Source organism: Telmatherina bonti (genome assembly GCF_933228915.1).
Source record: "Telmatherina bonti genome assembly, chromosome: 12".
NCBI lineage: Eukaryota > Metazoa > Chordata > Actinopteri > Atheriniformes > Telmatherinidae > Telmatherina > Telmatherina bonti.
Genome location: NC_136610.1, coordinates 24,931,474 through 24,956,861, shown reverse-complemented (window position 1 = coordinate 24,956,861; position 25,388 = coordinate 24,931,474). Strand labels below are relative to the sequence as shown.

General features: G+C 38.4%; 2 protein-coding genes across 2 annotated transcripts; both read left to right on the top strand.

Moving 5' to 3' along the window:
- Positions 1 to 52: 52 nt before the first annotated feature.
- Positions 53 to 7,498, top strand: LOC306763327 (syntaxin-3-like; the record flags this gene model as incomplete). The annotated part of the gene is made up of 7 exons (XM_079250113.1): positions 53 to 97; positions 239 to 347; positions 437 to 510; positions 1,629 to 1,763; positions 2,469 to 2,579; positions 2,833 to 2,943; positions 7,421 to 7,498. The coding sequence occupies 7 exons, from the start codon at positions 53 to 55 to the stop codon at positions 7,496 to 7,498; spliced, it is 663 nt and encodes a 220-aa protein (XP_079106239.1).
- A 2,653-nt stretch (positions 7,499 to 10,151) lies between these two features.
- On the top strand, positions 10,152 to 25,230 carry kdm2ab (lysine (K)-specific demethylase 2Ab). The gene is made up of 23 exons (XM_079249624.1): positions 10,152 to 10,324; positions 10,753 to 10,791; positions 13,116 to 13,254; positions 13,376 to 13,454; positions 13,574 to 13,620; positions 13,861 to 14,039; positions 14,241 to 14,347; positions 14,455 to 14,548; positions 16,330 to 16,483; positions 16,573 to 16,688; positions 17,814 to 17,940; positions 18,059 to 18,330; positions 18,451 to 18,528; positions 18,786 to 19,040; positions 19,340 to 19,468; positions 20,007 to 20,093; positions 20,244 to 20,456; positions 20,688 to 20,717; positions 20,853 to 21,883; positions 22,117 to 22,280; positions 22,388 to 22,534; positions 23,477 to 23,692; positions 23,807 to 25,230. Exons 2-23 carry the CDS (start codon positions 10,756 to 10,758, stop codon positions 23,986 to 23,988), a joined length of 3,882 nt encoding a protein of 1,293 aa, XP_079105750.1. The 5' UTR covers positions 10,152 to 10,324; positions 10,753 to 10,755; the 3' UTR covers positions 23,989 to 25,230.
- The last annotated feature ends 158 nt before the right edge of the window (positions 25,231 to 25,388 follow it).

Genomic DNA, 25,388 nt, shown 5'->3' with positions numbered 1-25,388 from the left:
AGGCTGCTCTACTTACCTCTCCAAACTGCTGCTGCATCCTTCATACTACTACATGGTGGAGTTCTGCAACAAAGAACTTTGCATTATGTCACTGTTTGTTCGCAGTTTTCAGTTTAATCTATTGGATGTCACTACTTTGAAACTTACAACCTGACAAAAATGTTTGACATTTTCCAAAGATGCTTCTGTCTTCAGACTGTCATTAGCTGTGTGCTAGTTGATTGTCACTGTCTCCCAGCATGCAGTGTTGTCCAGGAAGTTTGTGGAAGTAATGACAAAGTATAATGAAGCGCAGGTGGACTTCAGGGAGAGAAGTAAAGGTCGTATTCAGAGACAACTAGAGATCAGTAAGTTATAACTTTGCACACTGAAACAAAGACACACAGTGGTTCTGTTGTTTTGTGTGTCAAAAATCTAATCCTTTTTTTCTGTCTAGCTGGAAAAGCAACAACCGATGAAGAACTAGAGGAGATGTTGGAGAGTGGAAATGCTGCTGTGTTCACTGCAGGGGTAAGACTGTGAAAGTGTGTTTGCGTGCTTTCAAGCTGTTTTATCAATAACATACTGCTTATTTTGTAAATTCAAACTTGCAAGTTGCTCCATGAAACTGAAAAAGCTTTCAACAGAGTTAACTAGTAATGTTTTTTCTTTACATTGACTTGGTTGAGTAATGGTTAAATTTCTTGTCTCATCTACTCTGAGTTATACTTTTACATATTTAACACAAGAAAATATCTTGAAAGTAAGGCATATTTTGGATATTTTATGGCCACTGTTAATAAACAGTGTGCACCATTCAATTCAGGGGGCTGCTGATAAATTATCACAAGTTCATGCTGCGATTGATAAAAACATTTTTTGTTATCGCCACAAATGAGAGAAAAATTCCTTGCACAAGGACACAGCGCAGTGATATCTTTAGATGTGAACAGGCCAGTCTTGGCTTGTTCTTCTCTAGGTTGCTGGCATGTCTGAAATGCTGTCATCAAGTAGTTTACCAATACACATCTTGCCTAACTGCTAAGGGGATTCTCTTCATTTAACCTCTCCTGGTGTAATGTTTACAGTGTTCACTCATGTGAACAGTGTGAACTCTGCAACTTCCCATTAAGTGTGTCTGGTATTAGTTGAGAACCCCAAAATGAAAAAAAAAACTGCATAAAAGTTTACTTTATGCTTTAATTTTTGAGGATGTTTAATAAATGTAACACAGCTGTGAACCCCCTTTGATTAAAAATCAGAATAAAGTTTATGTCCAACAATTTTTCTAACTTCAAGTCCAGGGAAATGTTAGTCTGATCTCATCACATTTGTATAAATTTATCAGAGTAGATGTAAAGGAGATTTTCTTTTAGTTCTACAGGAAGATTCAGGATTATCTGGCTGGATGGATTAATGTCACTGTTATCCTCTGTAAGACTGGTTGTTTGATAAAGATCTCCACAAAAGCCACCAGACAAGAGCAGAAACCTCAGGATGACTTTCATGAAAATGTGTTTGCAGTCATTTTTCGTTCATTACCCCAACCAGTGTGACTGCTACAAGTGATAATAGATGTGCTTCAACATGAGATGAATGCCTATTTTTTTGGACCCAGTATGATGATGATAAATCTGTCCTCCCTGCAGATTGTGGATTCTGGGATATCAAAACAAGCCCTGAGTGAGATTGAAGCCAGACATAAAGACATTGTTCGTCTGGAAAGTAGTATCAAGGAGCTGCATGATATGTTCGTAGACATTGCAATGCTGGTGGAGAGCCAGGTACACTCATCTACACGCTCTGATCATTACTCATTCATTCTCTCATTTATTCTTTCTTTCCTGGAATTCTCCATTTCCAGGCATTGCTATATCAGGCTCTTTTTCCTCCTTATTTTCTCTCTTCATGCTATTATTGTGGTCTGACTTTCAATCTGCATCTATCTGTTTTCTCTTTTTCCAGCTCCGTGCTATTCTTACATCTCTCTTCTGCCACTGCCATCTCCAACTCATCCCCAACATAATGGAACATAAATGCGTTCATCAACATATAAAAAGTGTCATAGTTGACATCAGAACACCAGAATTATATAGTTCATGTGTTGTTTAACATACATAATATAAAAAAGCTAAAGTGTGACTGTATGTTTATTTGCCTACACCATGCATTCTGAGGGAAAGTCTTGTTTGAGGTAAGGGGTGCACAATCTAGATGTCTGTGTTGCGTGATTTCATTGAAAACTCTTGTTTTCTTGGCCGTTTTCCCAGTATTAAGTTTAAACAAATGTTATGAATAGATATAAATATATCCATGACCCTCACATTAAACCTGCAGTGATGTTTAAAAAAAAAATCCCTCTTGATAATTATTAAAGCTGGTTAAACCAGTCCTCTGAAACGTCAGGGGACTAATGATCAATTCGAAGCCTGATACTTTGCCAGAGAAGTGTTGCTCTCTGTTTTTTTAACTGAATTTTTGTTTTTCAGGGTGACATAATTGACAACATAGAGCAGAATGTATCCCAGTCAGTGGACCATATAATAGAGGCAAAGGAACAGACCAAAAAAGCTATCAGGTACCAGACCAAAGCGCGCAAGGTAATGTTGGTTTACTATATTTCACCCAAATCTGCTTGAGTCCCATCTTGTTTTTTTCTGCCTATTTGTAGACACTGTTGCACTTTAAGCTGTTTGACACTTTAAGACCACACAACACATCTTCAAATCATCCTTCATTGCCCACACATTGTCATTCACACACACGTTGCTCTCTTTGTATCTCGCTGTCTGTTTCTCTCTTTCTCTTGTTGTTCTTATTTCCTTTTGCTGCCTCTGACCCCGTTGCTGTCAGGGTGGGATGATTGACAGGATTGAGAGCAACATGGACCAGTCAGTGGGCTTTGTGGAGCGCGCCGTTGCAGACACTAAGAAAGCTGCAAAGTTTCAGCAAGAGGCTCGCCGTGTGAGTGGCTGGTCAAAGACAGACTGGTTTCCCAAAAGCAAAATTCTGTATTTCTGTTGGCAAGCAAAAAAAAATGTGAGAGTTACAATATGAGAAATGACAGACTACAGAGTCCATGTTTTCAGGACAAATAAAGGAATTCTTCTGCTTTTCCCTGTTTTGATGCATTGAGTAGACCCCAGTCCAAAGACCGAACAGCTAAAAACAATTAGTTTGTTTTTTGAGTTTCTAGTGTAGCTAGGGGAGATATGATATTTGAGCCAAGGCATCCTGGTCATCCAGGAGACATTCATTGTTTGAGGGCAGATAAACTGGAGTCGTTGAATAGTCGATGGTTTTGAAATTGTATTTTGGCTAATAAATTATATCCCTTTTGCTGTTCACATAATTACCTGCATGCAGAAAATGTTATTTGTCAAAGTATTCAGAGGACAATCAGGCTGCAGAAAGCTACTGGATCTAAAAACATAGAAAAATCAGAGTTAAGCATCAGCTAATGGTTATACATGAGAAAAATATGCAACTTATTTCAGTTCTAAGATTTTATTTATCTGGATAAAATATCTTTGCTTTATCAGGACTTAATCTTGGCTGCATTGGATTTTACTAATCTTTTAAGATATGTTATTAAAAGTTTGTAAATGGGCAGACTCGTGGCTTGGAAGTATGTTCCCTATCTTCATGTGTGTTTTCTGTGAGTTGAGTCTTTTGTCAAAGAAAAGAATGCTGCCATGTTCCTATTCCAGTGAGTAGGAACTCCTACTCCTGAGGTAATGTGGAACACAGAAATGCTTTTGGGAAACCTTGACAATGTGAAAGCCATCCCCACCATTAAGACCTGTGATTCTGACCTGTGATCAGCCCCAACCCTCCTACCAAGCCCCCACCCTGTGCCTTGTGGATCCCTGTGCTTTCAACAGCTTCCCTACGGTCAAGAACCAGAATCTAGACCGACCCACTTCCATCTACTGAAACACCAACACTCACTGAAAACTTTTCCCTTTGTTTCTGTTGCATCTTCTAACCTGAAATGTCTTTTAACATAACTTCTACATTGTGGCCTTTTATTCTAAGACACTGTCATTTCTCGCTGTTGCAGAACTTGTGTTGGGTTTTCGTTTATTTATTAATTACATGCAAACACTGACCATCAATTTTAATGAAACAGAGCTGAGTTTGTGTAAAAAACAAGATGCAACTCTTGATATGACATGTTCCTTGTTTTCAACTGTACTTGTAAAATGTAAACTATACGTCAGCTTGTTGACTTCAGTCAGTCTGTCTGCAAACATAATGGCAGCTGATGACGATGACCAATATTTTCTCTGGTGTGTTCTGGTTTGTTGAATTGACTTTCTCCCTAAACTGACATGGTTTATTTACACTTTATATTTTTGGCACAAGAAAATGTCCGAAGATAATTTAACAGGCTAAGAATGTATTTAAATACTTGATACTTTTTTTTTTTTTAAGTAAAAGGCTATATATATTTGTATGAAAGAAGCCGAGTTCTTCCATAAACCATGTAATGAAGATGTGAAATATTAAACTGCTTATTTTATAGTATTTTATATTAAAAATTAGTTTGTTGAATGAAACGTAAAATAGATTACAAAACAGTTAGAAAATTATTTTCCACATGTGAACTGACCCAGAATTTTGTAATTTGTGAAGCCCTAATGCTGTTGCACAGATTTAAATTCACAATAGACTCTTTTAATTTTTTTTTATTTTTATATATATATAATATAATTTCCAGCTCAGATCTGGACCTGACCAGACTGTGTTCTTGCTTGTTCCCTACAGAAAGTGGTGATAATAGTGGTGGTTGTGTTGATCTTGCTGGCAGTTCTAGCTCTCATAATTGGGTTGTCAGTAGGATTGCCTAAAAGCCAATGAGCTATTTCAGTAAGAAATGAGGTACGGGTGAGTAACTGGAGCAAATATCTACTGTAGTACCACAGCAGATGTGGGTATGGGGCATGCTTAGAAAAATAGTTTTCTTCAGGTTGCATGACTGTTTTCTCTCTAGCCAAGAGACTTACTTGAGGTGTGTTTGTGTGTGTTTGTAGTTCTTGGGTGTGGGTTTTCTCATTCCACCATCTACATTACTTGGCTCTGGTTACTGCTGAACAAACAAAGCGGTGTTAGTAGCGAGTTAGACTCAGTATTTCAGCTGGTGTTTGGTTGGTGGAGTCATTCCAGTGCTCATGCATTCTGTCTGTCCCTTCGTGTGCTTGACTCTGTGGACTCTTTTAAAATGCAGCTAAAGACTCTACTGTTTAGAAGAGCTTTTGGTTGATTCTTGGATGATTTTAATTCTTGCTGATTGTTGCTGATTGTGTTATTGTACCCATTTTTATGTACAGCACTTTGTGATTTTTATCTGTGAAAAGCGCTTTATAAATAAACTTTACTTACTTACTTACTTACTTAGTAACTCCATCCTCCGCTTTTCTCTGTTTTCTCCCCTCTGTAGAAGACGATCATCATTGGTGTAGTCTGTGCTGTGGTTCTTGTCATCATCCTCATCATCATCCTAACCCAGACGCTGTAGTAGGACTGCTTCTTGCTGCTGTCATCTGTGTATTCATCATCCAGACCATTCTGTTCTCCATCAGCTCATCAGCAAGTGAAAAAAAGTATCCTGATGACTCCAAATGGATTATGCAAGATTTAACAACCTTCCAGTTATAAAAAATAAAAAGCTGGTCCTACATCTAACCTCTGGAAAAGAGAAGATGACAGTCTGACTACTTTGGTTTTGGACATTTTGAGGATGTTCTGTTGCATATGAGAAATTGGGAAACAACACTTTATTGCACCTCTGTGGAGGTGAAAAGGGAAATGAAAGATAACTGATCATTTCATCACTCCAGTGTCCAGACATTTCATTGTTCGCCATTTCATGCCAAAAACTTTCACCGTTTGTTTTGTAATACATTTGTTGAACTATTGAAGAATCACATGACCTCCTAGATTATTAATCATTGCCTTTACGAGCCTTGACACACATTATAAAACTTTAAAGCTACTGAATGTTCACCTCTCTGGGATCTTGTTTGTTTTGGGGAGTTCCTGCACTTTCACACTTGAGTAGACGTAATTAAATCCAAATTTCTGTAAATATTATGTAAGTACTAGAGTAAATAATTTTTTTAAGTCAAACCTGAAAGTGTCCCAGTTCTAACTTGAAACTGACGAGTGTGTTATTATTCCGAAGCTTAGAGGGCCGCAGTAGTTGTTATGAAAAACAGTTAAGCATTTGGCAGAAAAGGCATCTTCTCAAATCATTAACTTGTTTGGATATGACTGCATGTTTGCCTATTCATATGCAAAAAAAAGCATTTTTAACACCAAAGAGTTTGCAGAGAGGCTTGTAGTAACACTAGTGTCTCCTTTCCAATAAGTGCTGGAGTAGTCTTTGTATTTATTTTACGTGATGTTAATGAGTTGCCTATGAAGTTGCACATAAATGGAAAGCCAAACTCACAGTCGGATATCTCATTGTAGTCTTGAGTCCAAGAGGACTTAACTAGTATGTTTGTGTCCTTATATTTCTAACCCAATGACTGAGTTGCCAGTTTATTTAGGTGCAACCTTTGTCCATTGTTTTTTTGGCCTCCGATATAAATAAGGTAAAAAAGAAAAAACATGACAAAAACAACATTTAAGAAAAATGTGACAACTGTGTTTACAGCAGGATTGTTGTAGCTGACAATAGTTTGATGAACTGGACAACCTAAGAAACTGGCAGCTGAGTGGAGCTGTAACTGGTCACGATCATTTCAAGGTAGAGAAGACTGGCAGAAACACAGTTCACATGCTTTCAGTCGTGGCTTTAACAGTCAAAGCAAGTGATTCTGTTCAGAACTGGAGAGATACTATGTAACCAATGCCTGCTTTTCAAGGTTGTGCAGAAGGCACTTGAAAATGGGAAGTGCTTAACACAATTGTTTTGTAAAAAATAGTCCTGTTTTCAACACAGACAGAACATTTCAGTGTTTGTACTCCTGTTTTTTGTTAAATGAAAATTACTTTAAAATAAAGATTTTTTTTTGTTTTATAAAGACTGGCTGACTGTCTTGTTCGTAGCAAAGTTGATATGCAAATTAATTTTTTTTAAAACTTTTTTTGATGACTTGGTGTCATGGATAAGCTGTGTGACTGTGTTTTATGGTTTAGTCGTAGCTGCTGTCAGCAGATGGCTTGACACTGCACATTAACCACTGTGTTGCAAAGTGCAGCTTTTAATAACTGGTGCAGAAGGGGGGGTAAGTTTTGTCACATTTTCTCTTTGCACACATACACAACCCCAACCCCTTTGACCCTTTGTTCTCCTTACCGCAGTTATTTCCTCAAACAAACATCCATAAATGCAAATTATTACATTGTGTTGGCAGCAGTCTGTATGTCTGACTGCTGGATGGTTTGGAAATTTTTTTATTTACTTTTAATATTTTCTTTCAATTTCCAGAAAAAGATGATGATTACTCTTTGCTGTGCCATCATTGGGATCGTTGGGTTCTCCTATCTCTACAGCTTTTTCTCATAAAAGATTTTTCAGGTAAATATCAGCTTTGAACACTACACATGTGTTACTTCCAGACTTCAACATTAAAACACACCCATTATCTGTCTTTGTTGTTTGTAGGGAAGCGGATATCTGCAAGAGAGAACATTCCTGTAGAGTTGCCCTGTTTTTGTCCAAGACATCAGTTGAATCTTGAAAATTAAATAATTAAAAAAAGAAAAACCCATGCCCATCCTGTCCCTTTTCCTTCCATTTATCACTTTATTTTCTTTCTATACAGTGTTTGAAAATGTGTCAATGTGTAGATTTTTCTTAAGACGTCTTGTTATCAGACAGATGGCTTAACATGTGATTTCTAATCTTCAAGCGTCACTTTGTTCTACTGTAGTATAGCGCCTCCTGGTGGTGCGTTCAAGGAGTGGTCATTTAGAGAAGTGTCGATTGAAGAAAAATGTTTTCATCATGTTTTTTCAGAGATCAAAATTGAGAACTAATAAGTCCAGCTAAGTAGCTTGTCATAACTTCAATAAAATTAGTCTGACATTTTGGGTGTGTGGTTCGTATGAGTGAAACGCTTGTGTCTTTTCTGTAACTGCAGCTGTTGCTCTCTCTGACTGTGTCAACTCAGTAAAGCCTGTTATGTAATAAAACATTTCTGTGCGTTGTACCAAGACCTTCGCCTCTCTCGTTTTGTGTGTGTGTGTGTGTGTGTGTGTGTGTGTGTGTGTTTGTGGTTAATACTTGATTCTGGTGATAATCTGTTCGCGTGCAGGGAAGCGTCCTGCGTTTCCCTCAGCTGTCAGATCACTGATCATATGCTTCTGTAGGCAAAGGCTACAGCTCATTTATTGCCATGGATCCCCCTAAGTCTAAGGTCTTTCTGACCCCATTTTTTTCCCCCTGTTTCGTTGTTGTTTGGGGAGACCGGCCCATCGGCACTAACTGGGGCGGGGTTTGCAAAAGGGTGCGCTCGTTTTGTTCCACCGGACTTGGAGGAAAAATATTTTTTGTAAGATCCATGTACCATACTGAAATAATTTTTGATAAAGAAAATATTTGGATTTAATGTATTTCTGTGCCCCTGTGAACAATTTGTATGTCCCAAATAGTTTGTTTAGTCTCTCTTTGCGTTACAAGTGGAAAATTCAATGAAGACACCTTAGCAACATTGTCTTTTTGTGATCACTGCATTTGCCTATCTGTTTAATGTGGGCTATTATGTAGCTATCTCTGGGATATAAAGAAAAAAATACATGGACTTCTCAGTCCCCAGTGGAGCCTTTCAGGAATGTTCATGGAAGCAATAATGCAGTTTAACTGACTTCATTTACTTCGATGCATAAGAACTGCACTGAAGTAAACTAGTATGATAATTGTGGTTAAGTTCAATGTTTCATTTTTAAAATGAATTTTTTTTTTTTTTTTTTTTTTTTTTTTACTTACTTATAAGTGAACTCAGCATAAATCTATGACTGATGAGTTATTATTGTACACATTCAACAATATTAAAACCCACACAATCATTTTACTAAAAGCTTAAAAAATTGTGGATAATAACTTGATATGCATGTATTATGTATACCGTATTTAGTAGCAAAGTAAAATTGACCAAGCTTTGAATAGTAACTTGTACTTGTATTTTTAGAAACACTAAAGTCTGCTGCAGCATTTATGAAGTATTACATTATCTACGTTCTCTGCCATTAAGGCAATGCATTCAACAAAGGGATACTGGAACTTCAACAACACATACTACAAAAGCAAGAAGAGGTTATAATGTGTCTGCCTCTGAGTACATACACTATCAGTAAATATGTCTGTCGATTTACCATCTTAGTCAAAGTTACAGTCTGTCTGTATTCAAGAGAAACCGAAAACTGAAAAAGATCCAGTCAGGTGGAAAGTCATGTGGAAGCCATAACTGTTTGAGTTACACAATATAATCTGCTCCTTATAATTTCCATTACTTGTTTTATTGACCGACTTTAAAGCATTTTAAAAGGAAAATGTGCAATCCTGAATTTTATGATGGATCAAATTTACATTGTATGAAACTATGTATTTATATAGTGCTTCTTTTCTTATCTTTTAAAAAAAAAAAAAAAAAAAAAAAAAAAAGATTACACAACCAATGGAATTGACTAAAATATTAAACTTGTACATGTCAGTGTTCATTATTGTGTGCTGGCTCTTTATTTAAATAAACTAAAAAACAAAAACATATTTTATATTTTCATTGTAAACAATTGTATAACATTGACCAACTATATAAGGCATATAAGGGCTTTGCATGTATATTTTCAGCAAAAGTTAACTCATTGTCTGACCCATGATGACCAATATCTATACCTTTTGCTATTTAATCATACGTTTTATGTTTATATAATTTAATTTCATATCTGTTGTTTATGGAAATTTGTTTTGTTGCTTGGGTGGAACTACAGTGACGCCAGATTTCTTTTTCTTCCTTATTAGCAATAAAGTCGTCACATCAGGAAAAACAAACCAAGTACCCTGTATGTTAATATATTCTAATCTTTTTTAAATAGCACCTGCTGTATCCAATGGGAGCGGCTCTATGCTAATATTTCAGACCATTGGGGGAACGTGGGGCGGGTCGTCGTCCCCCCCCCCCCTTCACTCGTATGTGAGTGTGTGTTTTCTGACCAGCTGAAATGGCGGCCCTGAGCGTCGATTCCTACTAACTTTATCGCTCAATAATAAACATAACAATTTACGAAGCTCTTGTCACGTAACATGGAGAGAAACTTTACTGAGAGGCTTCAGACGCGTTAGTTAAGACACATTACTTTGAGCGCTACGTGTGAACGGAGTTAAAACGAGGAGGTAAAGAGGAAAAGCTTGTAATAGGGGCTAACGTCAGCTAGCAAGCGCTAGCGGTAGCTGACGACTTAAGAAAGGGATTGTCAATTGAGCTAGTTTCCGCGAACAGATAAAGCCAGTTGAATATCGGCTGTGGCCAGACACATTAGTTCTTCTTAAAATAGTTACTTTACAGCTGTAGTTACTGGCACTTGTTTGCATACAAAATGAAAGCGTCACACAAATGTTTGCAATTTAGTGTGTGATGCTAGCCTTAGCTCGCTGGCTAAAGCTACACTGTTGGCTAACCGTTGCATGGCTAACTAGATAGGCTGTACCCACAGAGAGGTGTATGTGTCTTCCCCACAAATTTAATCATAGTGAAATATTGCAACAAGCACCGAGTATTCAGCGTAATGCTAACAGCGTAACTTTTTTTCTTTCCTCCTTAGATTATGGAGGATCCTCATACACGGTACAGCAAACGTCTGGTAAGTAACTTAACCAAACCTCTCCTTCACGCTTCTTTTATGTTTACATTGTGAATGAGTTGTGTTTCACGTTAAACCTGTGTATGGTAACACCATCCTATCGATCACCATGAAGCATTTTAACGCATAGAAAGTGCGTTTGTGTGGAATGGCCTGTTTTATTTTGGCCCGTAGACTAACGCAGTTCCCATGTTTTGTGTGTCCTCGTAATATCGGTAATGGACTTGTTTAAAGACCCTGGGTTCAATAGAAGGTCAAGTTCACCAACTAACCTGACAGCATTTTTTTCCCTGTGACTTTACTTCACCCGCTCACAACATTTACCTCGTTTGCAATAAACTCATACACACAATACAATATCTATTCTGGTTGTACACTGGATGTTTTGTTTTTTTTTAATTTGTATATGTTTTTTTTTTTTGTTGTTTGGGTTTTTTGTAGGTTTTCTGGCAAATTCTTTGTTTTTAAAAATAAGACAGAAAATATACAGTAAGTAGATTGCCAAATATCACATTAATTAATCCAAAATGGTTTTTAATCTCCCTCCCCTATATGTAAGCATTAGTCGTAGTCTCATTTTAAAGTTGGGCCTTAATGGGCACTACCACTGTAGCATTTTGTTATGAAACTAAGAAGCAGAGGTGTTTAGATAATTCTTCATTTTTGAGGTAAGAGGATGGGGGTGGGGGCATCTGAGTGGAGGGGTGTTGTGTTTGATCCATCTGTCTAGCCAAGCAGTGCTGCATAAGAGTGAATGGCAAGGGGGACTATACAATACAGGGGAGGGGGAGTGTAGAAGATTAACCCCTGCTACTGCAATGCTTTGTTTGTTTCCTACATGAAATGATTGTGGAGCTGACTGACTGTTCGTCTTGGATTGATTTAACCAGATTTTTTATCCATGTCTGGGATGAAAGCTTTTTTTTTTTTTTTTTTTTGTTGCTGATGGAAATTTCAGTTGTAAGTGCAGTAAACCCCACCTACTGGTTTAACTAAATTTCCTATTGAGGTGAATGCTGTAGGACATTTTAAACATATGTCAAGTAGTAGTTCAGAGGTTTTCTTGATATAAACCGAGCTATCAGGCCGGTGTGATAATGAATTGAATTTGTCTTCAGTTGTGCAGACTGACCAATTACTCTAAACTCTTTTTTTTTTTGGCTTGTGACACATTCATACTGGCACTGTTTGGTCTGCTTTAAACCACCTCTGGTCTCCCTCTGCTTGAACAGTTCATTTGGATTGGTGATAATTTGCATTCAGATGCAGATCAAAGAGATGACCATTGGTTTGATGAGAAGAGTTTCCCTCTTCTTTCTACCCTTTTTTTTTTTTTTTTTTAAAACTTGGTCTGTAGTCCAGGAATTTTGTTGCTACAAAGCAGTTGTTGTAATTGTATGATGTTGTCCAGTGGCAATATCTATCATGTCTTAGATTGCTAATTTCTCTTAAATTTATTATTGTTCCAAGTGCTGAAAATTTGTGTAGTTTATTCCTATTCTCAAACTTGAGGATAAAAGCTATTTACTTTTTCAAGTCTAAGAATTACTTTTATTCCTCTAAATATTGGAGACCTCCAGAGGTGGGTTAAGAGTTGCTTGTAGAAGAGAGACATGCATGAAAGTTCAGGGTGTGGATGGATGTTTTGTTTTTATTTGATGATGAGCAACTGATCAGATATTGTCCTTTTAATGCTTCACTGGGATGTCGCTATGACATTGAGATATTCTTTGATAAATGGTTCTGTTCAGCAATTGGTCAGTTCAAAGCATTGGAAGTTACGTCATCTACAATTCTGTTTACGGTACCTAAGACTGTCTTAATCCCCACTCTGAGACTGGCACTTCAATATTCAGTCCAATACTTTGCTAAAATTGTGAGTGAGATACTTGGTAAGTAACTTAAGTGCAGCTTTTAGTGAGTTTTTTTTTTGTTTTGTTTTTTACTTTTAAGTGAACTTTTAGAAGTGTTTGATAAATATGTCTGCCCCAGCTGTTTTGGTCTGCTCTCATCAATCCTCACTCAATTAAACTTAGTCCCCCATTTATCCTGGTATGAATGTGTCATTACATATGTATTATAAACTGACTTGCGTATACACACAATAAAGCAAAATCAAAGACAGAACCATTAAAAGAATAAGGAACGTTCAGGCTCATGATAACTTGTTTTCTAACTTTTTGTACTCGTAACTTTGAATGAGAATCTGTTGCATATAGTTATCACACATGTCATATGTTCCCCCACAACTCGTTTTCATCAAAGGTGTGTATATAATTCCTTTCCACAACAGATTAAGAAGTAAACACTTTTCCTGTCTTTAGCGCACAGGTACGCGCCGGCGCTATCAAGATGACGGAATCTCAGATGATGAAATTGAAGGAAAACGAATGTTTGACCTGGATGAGAAGTTGGATTGTAGGAGGTTTGGCTCAGATCTTGTCAAACACATGGATGGAAAAGGTGAGATCTACACAAAAAAGACAAATTGTGAAATATAATACCATTAGGTGTCATGTAATGGCAGGTTAGTTTTAACGTGATGCTGACCATACAAAAATGTCCTTTCTGTGCTCTTGTCTAGATTTTACGTATGAATATATCCAGAGAGAAGGACTCAGGGACCCCATAATCTTTGAGACAAGTGATGGACTTGGTCTTCAGTAAGTTGTTGTGACGTTCTATTTATTCACAGAATACATCAGCCTCTACACATCAGGCAGATTTTTAAAATTTTCTTCTAAAAAATGGAAAAATACAGCAAATTATTTCTTTCTTGCAGAATGCCTGACCCTGACTTCAGTGTGAGTGATGTCAAACTGTTTGTTGGTAAGTCTAAAAAAATTGACAAATATCATGTCTTTGGCATATTATTTCTTCATGCAAAAGTCATGCGGTCACAACAAACTCTTCTGTAAAATGTGGTATCTGCCTGGCTTCAGTTGTTGAGAATAATCATTACGAATAAAAAATGTAGCACACAAGGTGTATGTATTATTTATTTGGACGTTGGATTTGAATTCAGTTTCATTGGATCCTACTGATAAACTTCTGGTAATTTTCTTGCAGGTAGTCGGCGCATTGTGGACGTAATGGACGTGAACACCCAAAAAGGAATTGAAATGTCGATGGCTCAGTGGCGGCGTTACTTTGAGACACCACCATCAGAAAGGGAGAAACTCTACAATGTAATCAGCCTGGAGTTCAGCCACACTCGGCTGGAGAATCTGGTCAAACGGCCGTCATCGGTGAGGATCAATGCAATATTCAGTCTCAGCTCTTGAGGACGATCCATGTCTTTACTGAATATCAGAGCAGAAATACAGGCTAGTTCAGGTTCATTTGTGTTGGCACCTGTGAAGTTTTCTGAACAGCATTTACTTGGTTATTGTGACATTCTTCTTTGTGGTATTTATTTATTTAAAATATTTCTCCTCTGTATTCTCCAGGTGGACCTCATTGACTGGGTGGATAACATGTGGCCAAGACACCTCAAAGAGAGACAAAGAGACTCCACTAATGCCATCATCGACATGCATTATCCCAAAGTACAGAAGTGAGTAAAGCAGTAAAAGCTTCCTGCGGGACAACTAAGACAAGCTGCTTAGTTTTATCTGATGTGTTTTGAAAAAATATTTTCCACCCTTCTTCTACATTTGTCAGGTATTGCCTTATGAGTGTGCAGGGCTGCTTCACAGACTTCCATATAGACTTTGGAGGCACCTCAGTGTGGTATCACATTCTGCGAGGAGGAAAGGTCAGTCAGGTTTTAAAGCCTTTGTCCAGGTCGATATCCAGGTTTTGATGTCCAGATCAAAACTTATTTCACTTTTTATGTTAAAAAAATATGAATATGTCACAGGCTTTTTTATTTTTTGTCATTTTGTTAACAACATGTAATGAAAATGTCATGTATTGCCATGGATATATATCATGGGCATATACTAGTTATTGTATTCAAGTTTAGTTTCCTTGAGTCTTTTTACCATTAAAAAAAAATATTGAGACCCATTATTTGATATTTGAGAAGTTTTCTCAGATGTCCAATCAGCTTTAATCGCTCAGTTGCAAAACAGTATGTTTTGTATTTTGAATTTACAGGATCCATATAACATGTATACTGGTATCACTTTCAATACAGCAGTCTTTATACAGTCACTACATACAGGGTACCTGCAGGGTTTAAAAAATTCTCAAGTTTTTAATTGAAAAATCTGCATTTAATACCTTAATGCATATCTTTTTTTACATTGCTTTTGTGGTCATATAATCTTATTTTCAAGCAGTTAAAGTCAAACCAATTCTTGCACTGTACATACACACCCAGGTCAGTGTAATATTTGGGCACTGCTGATGTAAATTAGCATGTATTCTTATAATCTAATTATTAGTTTTTGCCTGTGTAAAATGGGCATTAAATTCTGTGCTGAGTGGTCACAGAAAGGTATTCAAATGTCTTAAACTGAACTTGTAAAAATCTGTAGGAACCCTGTGTCTCGATCCACCAAAATCTTCAGGAGGACTTAAAGTATTCTGATGCAGTGCAGATGTCTGGTATGCAGAGTTTTTGCAGCAAAAATGAAGAGAGACAACTTAAACAGCTGACGTGTATTGATGTGAACCATTGGCAATGATTGATACGATAGCAGGAAAGTTGATTAATTGCTGTAACCGTAGGCCACGGTATGTCAGTTTTATTGGTGGCAATGGAGCGCAAGTTTATGAAGCTTGGTTATTATCTGTTCCTGTTATTTATGTCATATATTTCCCGACAGTCTTTGGCCGTCTGGTGGTGGGATCATTCTCTCCTGCATGTATGCACGCACATGTCTTTGCACATGGGAGCGGATGAGAATTGTGAATGCACAATCACGTAGAGCTAAGAAGGACATGTCTTCTTTTAAAATGACAAAAGTAACATCAGTCTATTTAGTTTGTAAACATTGTTGCTGAGCGTGGACAGAAAAACATTCAGAGACAAAAGCCTGACATTGCTGAAGTTAGCTTCTGATTTGTGATCTAAAAGGGCGATTTTACTGCTTTTTTTGGGGAACTTGACCACATAAGACCAGATCCTGCTGAAACACTTTTAGACTTGATGTATTCAAGTCTGGACAGAATAATTCTACAGAGCATGAAGATTTGTTAACGTACTGTTCCCTTAGTGATTTGTGAAACCTTTTGTGGTGTTTGTGAAAGTAAAGGGTAGATTTGGCACCCAGAACATATTAGATGAGGTCCTGCTGAAAACTTCTAGGACTTGGGATGTTCATATCTGGAGTGAATTGTTCTCCTGAGCTGGTAGATTAATTCAAACTCGATTTCTGATCTGTGCAACCTTTTATTCTATTTATGAAAATGGAAATAAGGTCCATTTGTGAATTAAACCACAGCAATTCCCCAAAAAACAGACCACCTTCCTGAATAAATTTCATCCGCCATGTGAGCTGACTATACAAGCAAATGCACAGTTTATGTATGAATTAATCTCCGGACCTTGCATTAATTTTTTTTTTTTTTTTTAACCTGCTCTTCCAGGTTTTTTGGCTGATTCCCCCCACTGCCCAGAACCTGGAGATGTATGAAAACTGGGTGTTATCAGGAAAACAGGGAGACATTTTCTTGGGGGACAAGTGTCATGACTGTCAGAGGATAGAACTCAAGCAGGGCAACACCTTCATAATCCCATCAGGTCTGTTATTTTAGTATACTCAGTTATATACCCACTCTACACCACTGCATTCCTTTAACATGCTGCATGTTATATGTAATATGTTGTAGGGTGGATCCATGCTGTTTACACCCCAGAGGACACTTTGGTGTTTGGGGGAAATTTCCTACATAGCTTTAACATCCCCATGCAGCTCAATATCTACAACATTGAGGACCGCACACGGGTGAGAAGCACTTTGTTACATCTAAACCTTCAACTGCTGTTCTTTTATAATGGCTCTCAATAAAAAAACATTAATTCAGATTTTGATTATACATTGCATGGTTCTGTATTGTGTCTTTCTGTTCGTTACTTTTGTTTATTTTAGTAGCCAAATAGTGAAAATACTCTACACATTATTTTTAATCGTAATGTTTAAGACTTCAGCAAAAATGCATCTTTTTTCTTTAGCACGACCAACCTGTGACACCTGTAGTGTGCCATTATTCTAATGAATCTAATGTTGTATTTGTCTCATTAATGTTATCTAAAAACTTAATACCTCACTCAGTACAACTCAATAAAATTTTAATGGCTTTATGAGTCTTCCATTGCAATGTAACTTGAAACCAGTATTGTGCCTGCACTAAAAACTTAATCATAGGCTACTTTTCTGGCATACATTTGTTGGCGAAAAACACCAAGTATCAAAATTGATTATTTTGACACATTGTGAATTGGTTACAGAGCTAAACAGAGAGTTACGGCATGAGCAAAGGAAGTACCCATTCAAATTTGGTGCTGCCCAGGATCACACTTATGTTTTTTGTCACTCACATGTAAGGTTGCAGTTTGCCTCTTGAATACACATCCTCCAAAATAATTATTATTCGCAGCTGAAACAGAAGTGATCGGATGTTAACCAAATTGGATGAGTTTATCTTCACCCATGCTCTAACTCTCCATTTATTTATTTTGACATTTTTTTGTCTGATCTTGCCAATAGACAGATGAATAGTGATGACTTTTTAAATTTGGCTCTTTGCCTGCTCTCTGCCTTGGTAGAGAAAAGAATACACTCTGAATGCTATATTTTAAGCTGAGTCAATAGAGAGGAGCAGGCGTTAAGCTTGAACCTCCTTTGCAGCCTCTTTTACAATTGTGTACAATTTAATTCACTTAAATTGTAACAAAAGCTCTTTACTTTAAAAAAATAAAAAAATAAAAAAAAAGCCTCAGAAGCAAGAATATTTGACTTGCACATTCAGTGTGTGTAATTTTGTTGTCTCACAGTGATATTTGGCCAGATGGTGTTCATAGTTTTTTTTTTTTTTTTTTTAAACTTTTTTTTTTTAACCTCTTTCTTCAGGTGCCCGCAAAGTTCCGCTACCCATTTTACTATGAGATGTGCTGGTATGTCCTGGAGAGATACCTCTACTGTCTGACTAACGTCTCCCACCTCACACCTGAGTTCCAGAAGTACTCACTTGGAATTGGTAAGAAATGATGAACTCAATGAAACATGGTAGTCCTCATTTTCCTCCTCTTTTTCATAGCAATACATAAACTCATCTCCTGAACTAAACTTCAGCTACATGTCCCTTCTCATTTCAGGATTAACTCCCACTGATACTGAAGACAATGAACCCTCCAGGAATGGCACCTCCAATGGGATTGACAGTGATGTTGATAATGAGATCAAGGTCAAGGAAGAAGAAATCAAAAAAGAACAGGTAGCTCGAGTACTCATACCTCAGCACGTGCTGACCCCCTTTGAGCTTGAGGGGCTGTGGAATCTTGTCGGGAAATTGGAGGAGCTGCCGACCCACAAAAAGTGTGTCCCTGCGGGGATTAGGAATGCTGCAGCTCTGCTCGCGGACATGAAGGTGGGTTTAACCACATATTCTTCTGCAACTCACCGTAAACTGATGTTGGCCAAACTACACTGATACAGATGGTGAGTATTTTTGGTCTCACTGCTTTTCATCTTTCACCTTTGATTTCAGACTGTTCTGAAAGAGTGTAGCAGTGATGACCTCAAGCAATCCTACACTGGAAAGCCAATTGTTAAATGGCCTAAAAGGGTAAGTTGAAAGCCGATCTTTTATGCTTGTTTGTATTTTTTAAACTTTGAAAAATATTTTTCAACAATGTGGATGTAAACAGGGACATTACCCTGCTGATATATTTAAGAAAAGATTTTTTTTTTTTAATAAATCTTTTGTGGCATCGTCAATCCTGATAGTGAATATTTGTAGGAGACGATTGATGATACTTCTGTGCAACATGCTAATATATATTTCTGTCCTTTTTACACTGCTTATTTATTTATTTTGTACAGCCATCATGGTACCAGCCCCCCATTGCCCCTCCACCAGTTCTTTACCGCCCTCGATTGAACCCATCCCATCACAAGCATCAGAGATCTACCAAACGTTCTTCCATCTCAGCCCTAAGGCGCAGACGGGTTAGATGCAAACGTTGTGCCGCTTGCCGCAGGAAGGAGTGTGGCACTTGCCAGTATTGCCATGACATGAGGAAATTTGGTGGTCCTGGACGCATGAAGAAAAGCTGTGTCATGAGACAGTGTCTAGCGGTAAGACTTCATACTCCTTGTATTTGTGTGTTTGTATGTTTATAATGTAATAATGCAGCCAAGGTATTCTAGACGGTCTTTGGTTAATAGCTTGACATTATTGTAAATCATAAAAATTAAAAGTAATGCAATTTATCTTTGCATCTGTAAATAAATAAATCACCACATCAAAATGTAGAATAGCATTATATAATTAGGCTGCAGTTATAAACAATGTTCTTACTGATGACATTAAAAAAATGTTCAAAATTGACTTGTATTACACAATCCAGTATGATGGTGTTTTACTTGTCCCTTAGCCTGCTTTGCCGAACACAGCAAGATGTGCCATATGTGGAGAGGGGGAGTTTGATGAGTCAAATCCAAGCACCCACTCCCTCATGGAATGTACTGTCTGTTCGCAGATTGTCCATCGTCAGTGCGTTAAGGTGAGTTTGTTAGATATGCTCTACTCTTTGTAGTTTTTTTTTTTGTTTGTTTTTTTGTTTTTTTTAAACATATTCTTTTCCTATTGACACCGACCCTTCAGTTTTGGACCATTTAGATTTTTCCAAGAAATTCAAAACTTCTACCTTACTTCTGCCAATAATTGTCATTGTTTTTTTTTTGCCTTAGTCATTATTTCAGAAACTTGAAATCTGCAAGTCTCTTTTTAAACAGTGTGTCAGAAAAACATGTATATTGTGTACAGAAAGTAAGAACACTTGTTAGCTGAAATTCAAAATTATATTCTGAGTTTGTGCTTTGCCATTATGTTGCTGAACAGGCCATGAAGTGTAAACCATTGTCTGACACTTGGTCAGGTATAGAGGTGACATATCTCAGGCGGTCACTTATCTGAGACACAATACATGATAAAGCTCTGCTTTAGTTAATTTAGTGTCTATAAAGCTGCATTTGGAGGCCAGGGTTTAGTTTAGTTTTTTCTTTGTGCATGTTTTTAACATTTTAGCTGTTCTGTTTCAGGAACCGGGAGAGGGAAAGATCAATAAAGATTTGCCTAGCTGCTGGGAATGTCCTAAATGTTACCAAGGCAAAGGCTCAGCATCAGAGGTACAAAATTCATGCCTTCTTAATTGTGCTTTGCCTCAGCTTTTTTTTCAATTCTTCTCAGTTAAGATTTTGAGGATGCCCTTTTACTTTAAGTCTCTATTGGTAAACATGGTCGATTCTACATATTACTAACTGAAAGTTTTGCATCAGTCTTCCAGCGATGAGGAAAGTGAAGAGTCAGAGGGCTCATCTTCCATGTCACAACCCAAACATGCATACCAGGAAGAGGAAGGAGCAAGGCGAGGGAGACGCAGCAAACCTCTAGGGCGACCGACAGCACCACCTCCCTCGCAGAAGCTGCTACTGCAGCATCAACAGAATCGCAAAAGGGCAAACGCACTGGAGCTCAGACTCAAGAAAAGAGTAAGTTAGACCTGCTTTTTCAGTGTTGGTCCAAAGGAAGTAGTAAATATTTTGATGTGACCATTTCAGTGTCCTAACTGAAGTGTAAACAAACCTAAAGATCCTAAGTTTTAGATGCCATAAGTCTAAATATCTGCACATTTTTTTTCTTTGGTAGGTGCTGAAGATGCATATTTTAAGGTCTGTCGAGTTTTTGAGATTATATTTACCTTCCTCTTTTCTTTGTTCCAGATAAAACTTGAGCGGAGTAAACTCTTGACAGTAAGTTGTATACACCTTCCCCCCCACACACGCACTTAAGTCATACATCAGTATAGATTGGTATGCTAAATTTTCCTTTCAACTTTTCGAATGAGTTTGTAAAACATCCCTTTCTTGTTTGCCTTTTCTCTTCAGAAACAATCTTCTCTAGCCCGCTCTCCCAGGCTGATGGGCTCCAGGATGCTTTCCCGTCTGCGCTCTCCAGCAAGCAGACTACTTCAGGGCAGAGGTCGGGGCTCCACATGGGCATGCGGCTCTCCTCGCAACAGTATTCCAGGAAGGACCGGGTCCTTTGAGCAGCAGAAGTCTACCCATGGTCTGGTATTTGAGCCCAAAGGGGAGCCACGCAGAAGCAGAGGGAGAGGTGTGAGACTGCGAGGAGGAGGAGCAGGACGAGGCATCAGAGGTGGGGGAAGCCATGCAGAATTGGAGGAGGAGAGTGAGGACAGCAGCACCGGCACCAGCACCAACAGCAGTAGCAGTGACGACGAAGAAGAGGAGAGTGATCCGAACAGTGGGAGGGGTGGAGATAAAGAGAACCAGCCACAGTCAAGGCGAGGAGGGCAGGCAGCTAAAGAGCAAAATGAAGATGGGAGTGATGTGGGTAACCCAAACGGTGGGGAAGATGATGACGAGGAGGAGGAGGAGATGGAGCAGGACAGTTCGAAGAGGGATAAAGATGGCTCATATCTTAAAGTGACTCTTCAAAGGCCAACCAGAACCAAAAAAGACCCATCAGCCATTGTCCCCAAATTAGAGGCTATTGCTCCTCAAAGTGCTACTAACTCCATACACACGCAGAGCAGAGCTCTGGTCAGGCCCCCAATTAGGAATTGTGGTCTTGGTCCTGATCAACACTCAAACAGGCACACTCGGAGTGGACACACAGACTCTCACATTTCCCACCCAGAGAGACTGGAGGGCTCAAAAAGGACAAAACTTAGTAGACCAGATAAACTGAGCAATGGTGCTTCCTCCTCTTCATCTGAACTTCACCATCTCCGCGTACCTCTCTCCGCCCTGCAGGAAGGAGGTGGTGAGGCAGACAGGGAGAGCATTGGAAGCAGCCAGAGCTGCGAGAGGGAGGTGTGGGTGTCTGTCTTTCGATATTTAAGTCGAACAGATCTTTGCGTCTGCATGGCCGTCTGCAAGAACTGGTACAAATGGTAAGGCCTGTTCACTTATTTATTAGGGAGAAGGAAAGGTCATTGGACAGTTAGCAGTGTCTTAATCATAACTTGTTTCATTTTTCATTCAGGGGAAGTGACAAAAATGGTGTGATATTTAATATAAAGAGAAAAGAAAAAAAACAAGTTGGCCAAAATTTGAATCAGGATATCTGACTTTTATATATTTCCCGAAGAAGGCTTAACATACAGAAATGTGTTTTTATTCATAGGTGTTTAGACAAGCGGCTTTGGGCTCGGATTGACCTGAGCATCAAGCGGACTGTCACTCCTCAGGCCCTCACAGGCATCATAAAGAGACAGCCTGTCACACTCAACCTCTCCTGGACCAATATTTCAAAAAAGCAGCTCAACTGGCTTGTTGGCCGGCTACCTGGTACACATTGTTTTATTGCTTCTTTTTTTTTTATGACAACATTGTGTGACAGACTGAAAGACAACAGAAACTTTAAACTTAAATTTTAAATGTATTTAATTTTGCAGGGTTGAAGGATTTGATGCTGGCAGGTTGTTCCTGGTCATCTATTTCAGCTCTCTGCTCCTCTGGTTGCCCTCTCCTCCGTTCTCTGGATCTTCGATATGCAGACGGGGTAAAAGACTTGCAGATCAGGGATCTAATCACTCCTCCTGGTGAGTGCAAAGCGATTTAAAGCCCCTTTTATGCTTACTGGACATGCATAAATAGGGACGTCCATTTTACGTTGTCATATGTCACTGCCCTGAGACTTTTAATGCATCTTTTACATAGTCATGGTTATTAAGTCAGTTCATCCACTAGCGAGCAGTGCTGAGTTCGGAGATCACTTCTGCATTGTGACACTGGTTGGTGACTGTTGTTATGGACGCACTCACACCTCTTTAAATTCTCCTGGCATGTCAACAAGTGTTGACGCTGTTCTCCTCAACTTTTTCTTTGGGTGCATTTTATTTGGCAGTTTCTACTTTGTCTTCTTCCTTTTCCTCCTCTATTTTGATTTATTCCATTCATCTGTTGTTATCTATCCAACTCAACACTGCTTCCCTGATTTCTGGTTGTCTTACTCCATTTTCTGCATCATGTAACAGATCTCTAAGCCTCTTAAAAATGGACTAAATTATGAGTGTAACCGATGCAGGAGATGGACAAAACTGTCTGTGCGTATCCATCTTCTATGTCCGGAATAAATGGGCCTTTAGAGGGTAGATTGTGATAGCAAGACATTCCATATAACACCAGCTGTTGCATCCGGTGAAAGAGTTGAGCTAAGTACACATGAATACTGATATTTTTAAAACTGGGGATAAATGGGTATGTCTGTATTTGTTTTGTGTAGCAGTGTATTCGACCTCATTGTGACACCTCTCAATATAAAATTGTTTACTTTCAGTCATGCACCCAGCACCAAGTTTTCCCTAACCATTTTACTGATGTTAACCCAGCAACACTGCAAGTTGACCCCCACACCCCTGCTAAAGTTTTGTTTATTGCTTTTGTCTCATCTCTTTGCTCCTCTGCCACCCTTTCACTTATCTATTTCTTTTCAACAATTTCTTTGTTATTTAACTCCTGCTGAAATGGCTCTTCTGTTGCAGGCTGTGATAATCGCAGCCAGCTGCGCAGCATGCAGTGTTTGCGGCTTGCAGGCCTGGACATCGGGGACTCAACTCTGCGTTTGGTCATCCGCCACATGCCCCATTTAACAAAACTGGACCTCTCCCACTGCAATGGCCTCACTGACCACTCCATAAACCTCCTGACTGCAGTGGGCTCATCGACACGAAACACATTGGCCGAGCTCAACCTCGGAGGTGAGAGATTGCCAAATGGCTAAGTTGAGTGAATAAAAAAAAGCTAATTTCAGGAACAAAAACGCAACCATTCATCAGTTTTAATTAAGCAGAATTTGTTTGTTTCCTTCCCAGGCTGCAGTAAACTGACAGATGCATGTTTGAAGTTTCTACGTCGGCTTTCATGTATCTCCCTGCTTGACCTTCGAGGCTGCAAAGGTGTTTCCAGAAAGGCCTGCGAGGCCTTCATCTCTGAGTTGTCAGTCAATACACTTTACTGCCTATCAGATGAAAAACTGATCCAGCGGATATCTTAGTCATCCGCGCTCTTGCACTGCACAGGTAATTTAAGATGGAAAAGCAGGGGCTGTGGATAACGGTGAATGTGACACAGGAGATTGGAAGCTCGTATGCAGGAGGTGTTGGGCAAAAGGGTTGTTACAGCTGGAAAAATGTCTTATTTCTGTGTACCTGTAAAGAGACTCAGGAGCTTTTTTGCTGTTTTTTCTTTTTTTTTTTTGAAAATTCCTGTTGTTCAGAAAAAGCACGTTATTTTCTATTGACAGAAATGGGAGAACAGTTAACTAGTTGTGATTCAATTCACATCCTGTGGATAACCACCTCCGTTAATACTCTGGACAGATGCCAGTCTTACTCCCATCACAAGCTCCTGTCAGAAAGAACTTTGAGTTGCATTCTTCAGACACAAATAAGTGTTTTTATGATTGTTCCTTTTGGCTTATATGCCATAAGTTCTTATTTGTCATGTGACATATTCAACCTTATTTGATTTTCTGCTACATTTGGGTTCATCAGGTGGATGGGCTTATTTCGTTAAGAGGGGAAACTGGTAATTTGATGACTTATACTTTATGCACAACAGCACTGTATTGAAGATTTTTTTTCACTAAAGGTGAAAACGTTTTCTGAAATTTTAGACTACTGTCAGGCTTGTGTTTACCAGTTGTGCATTTGGCTTTATAAGTCATTAAATGCAGTAGTAGTCCAGATGTGTAAATGTGAGTGTGTAAGAAGGTACAAAGACAGTGTGAATAGGCAATCAGCAGGAACATGACCTCACTCCCAACAAAGGGCAGGTTGCATTCAATGTGGGGTGAAGGTGCAAGCCAAGGATAAGGTATTAGATAAATGGTGCATTTTCAAACAGTTCAACTTCAGGTGCTATAATTTCCAAACTCTTATTGCTTTGTTTTTGTACAGAACATTTAGAGCAAGAGTATTCTAGATGAAACTACTCCCTACCCTGTTTGATACACTTTTTCTTTTTTATGGATGAAAATGTGATTATCTACTTTGACTTGTCAAATTTCAGTGTAGAGATGTAAGAATTTTTTTGTTTGGGGGTTTTGTGCATTTATTCTCCAAGAGTTATGGCAGTGTATCAAAAGTCTTCTCATTGACTACTTTCCCGGCCATATCCCTCTAAATGAATATGTGTATAAATATTTACTTTTGTGTAAATGTGTTTTTCCTCTTTTAGATTATTAAAAAAAACGGGAATCCTGTAGCATTGTAATTATTCTCTTAAGCTTTTTTTCCCCCACTTCATGTTATTTGTGTTATTTTTTAAAAAATAAAATAAAAAGTTATATGTTGTTCAGTGTTAAGTTATTGAATGTATGAGACATATGAAGTAAATACTGACTACACTGCAGTTCACGTCCATGCCGAAACTAGTGTGCATCGCAGCACTGCA

What these genes read in the sequence shown, in the direction of transcription:
- kdm2ab (XM_079249624.1), top strand. Translation starts at nt 10,756, where the DNA reads ATGGAGGATCCTCATACACGGTACAGCAAACGTCTG. An exon ending in GAAGTACTCACTTGGAATTG is followed by an intron (nt 17,941 to 18,058) that starts GTAAGAAATGAT and finishes TTCTCATTTCAG; the next exon opens with GATTAACTCCCACTGATACT. An exon ending in TTGTTAAATGGCCTAAAAGG is followed by an intron (nt 18,529 to 18,785) that starts GTAAGTTGAAAG and finishes TATTTTGTACAG; the next exon opens with CCATCATGGTACCAGCCCCC.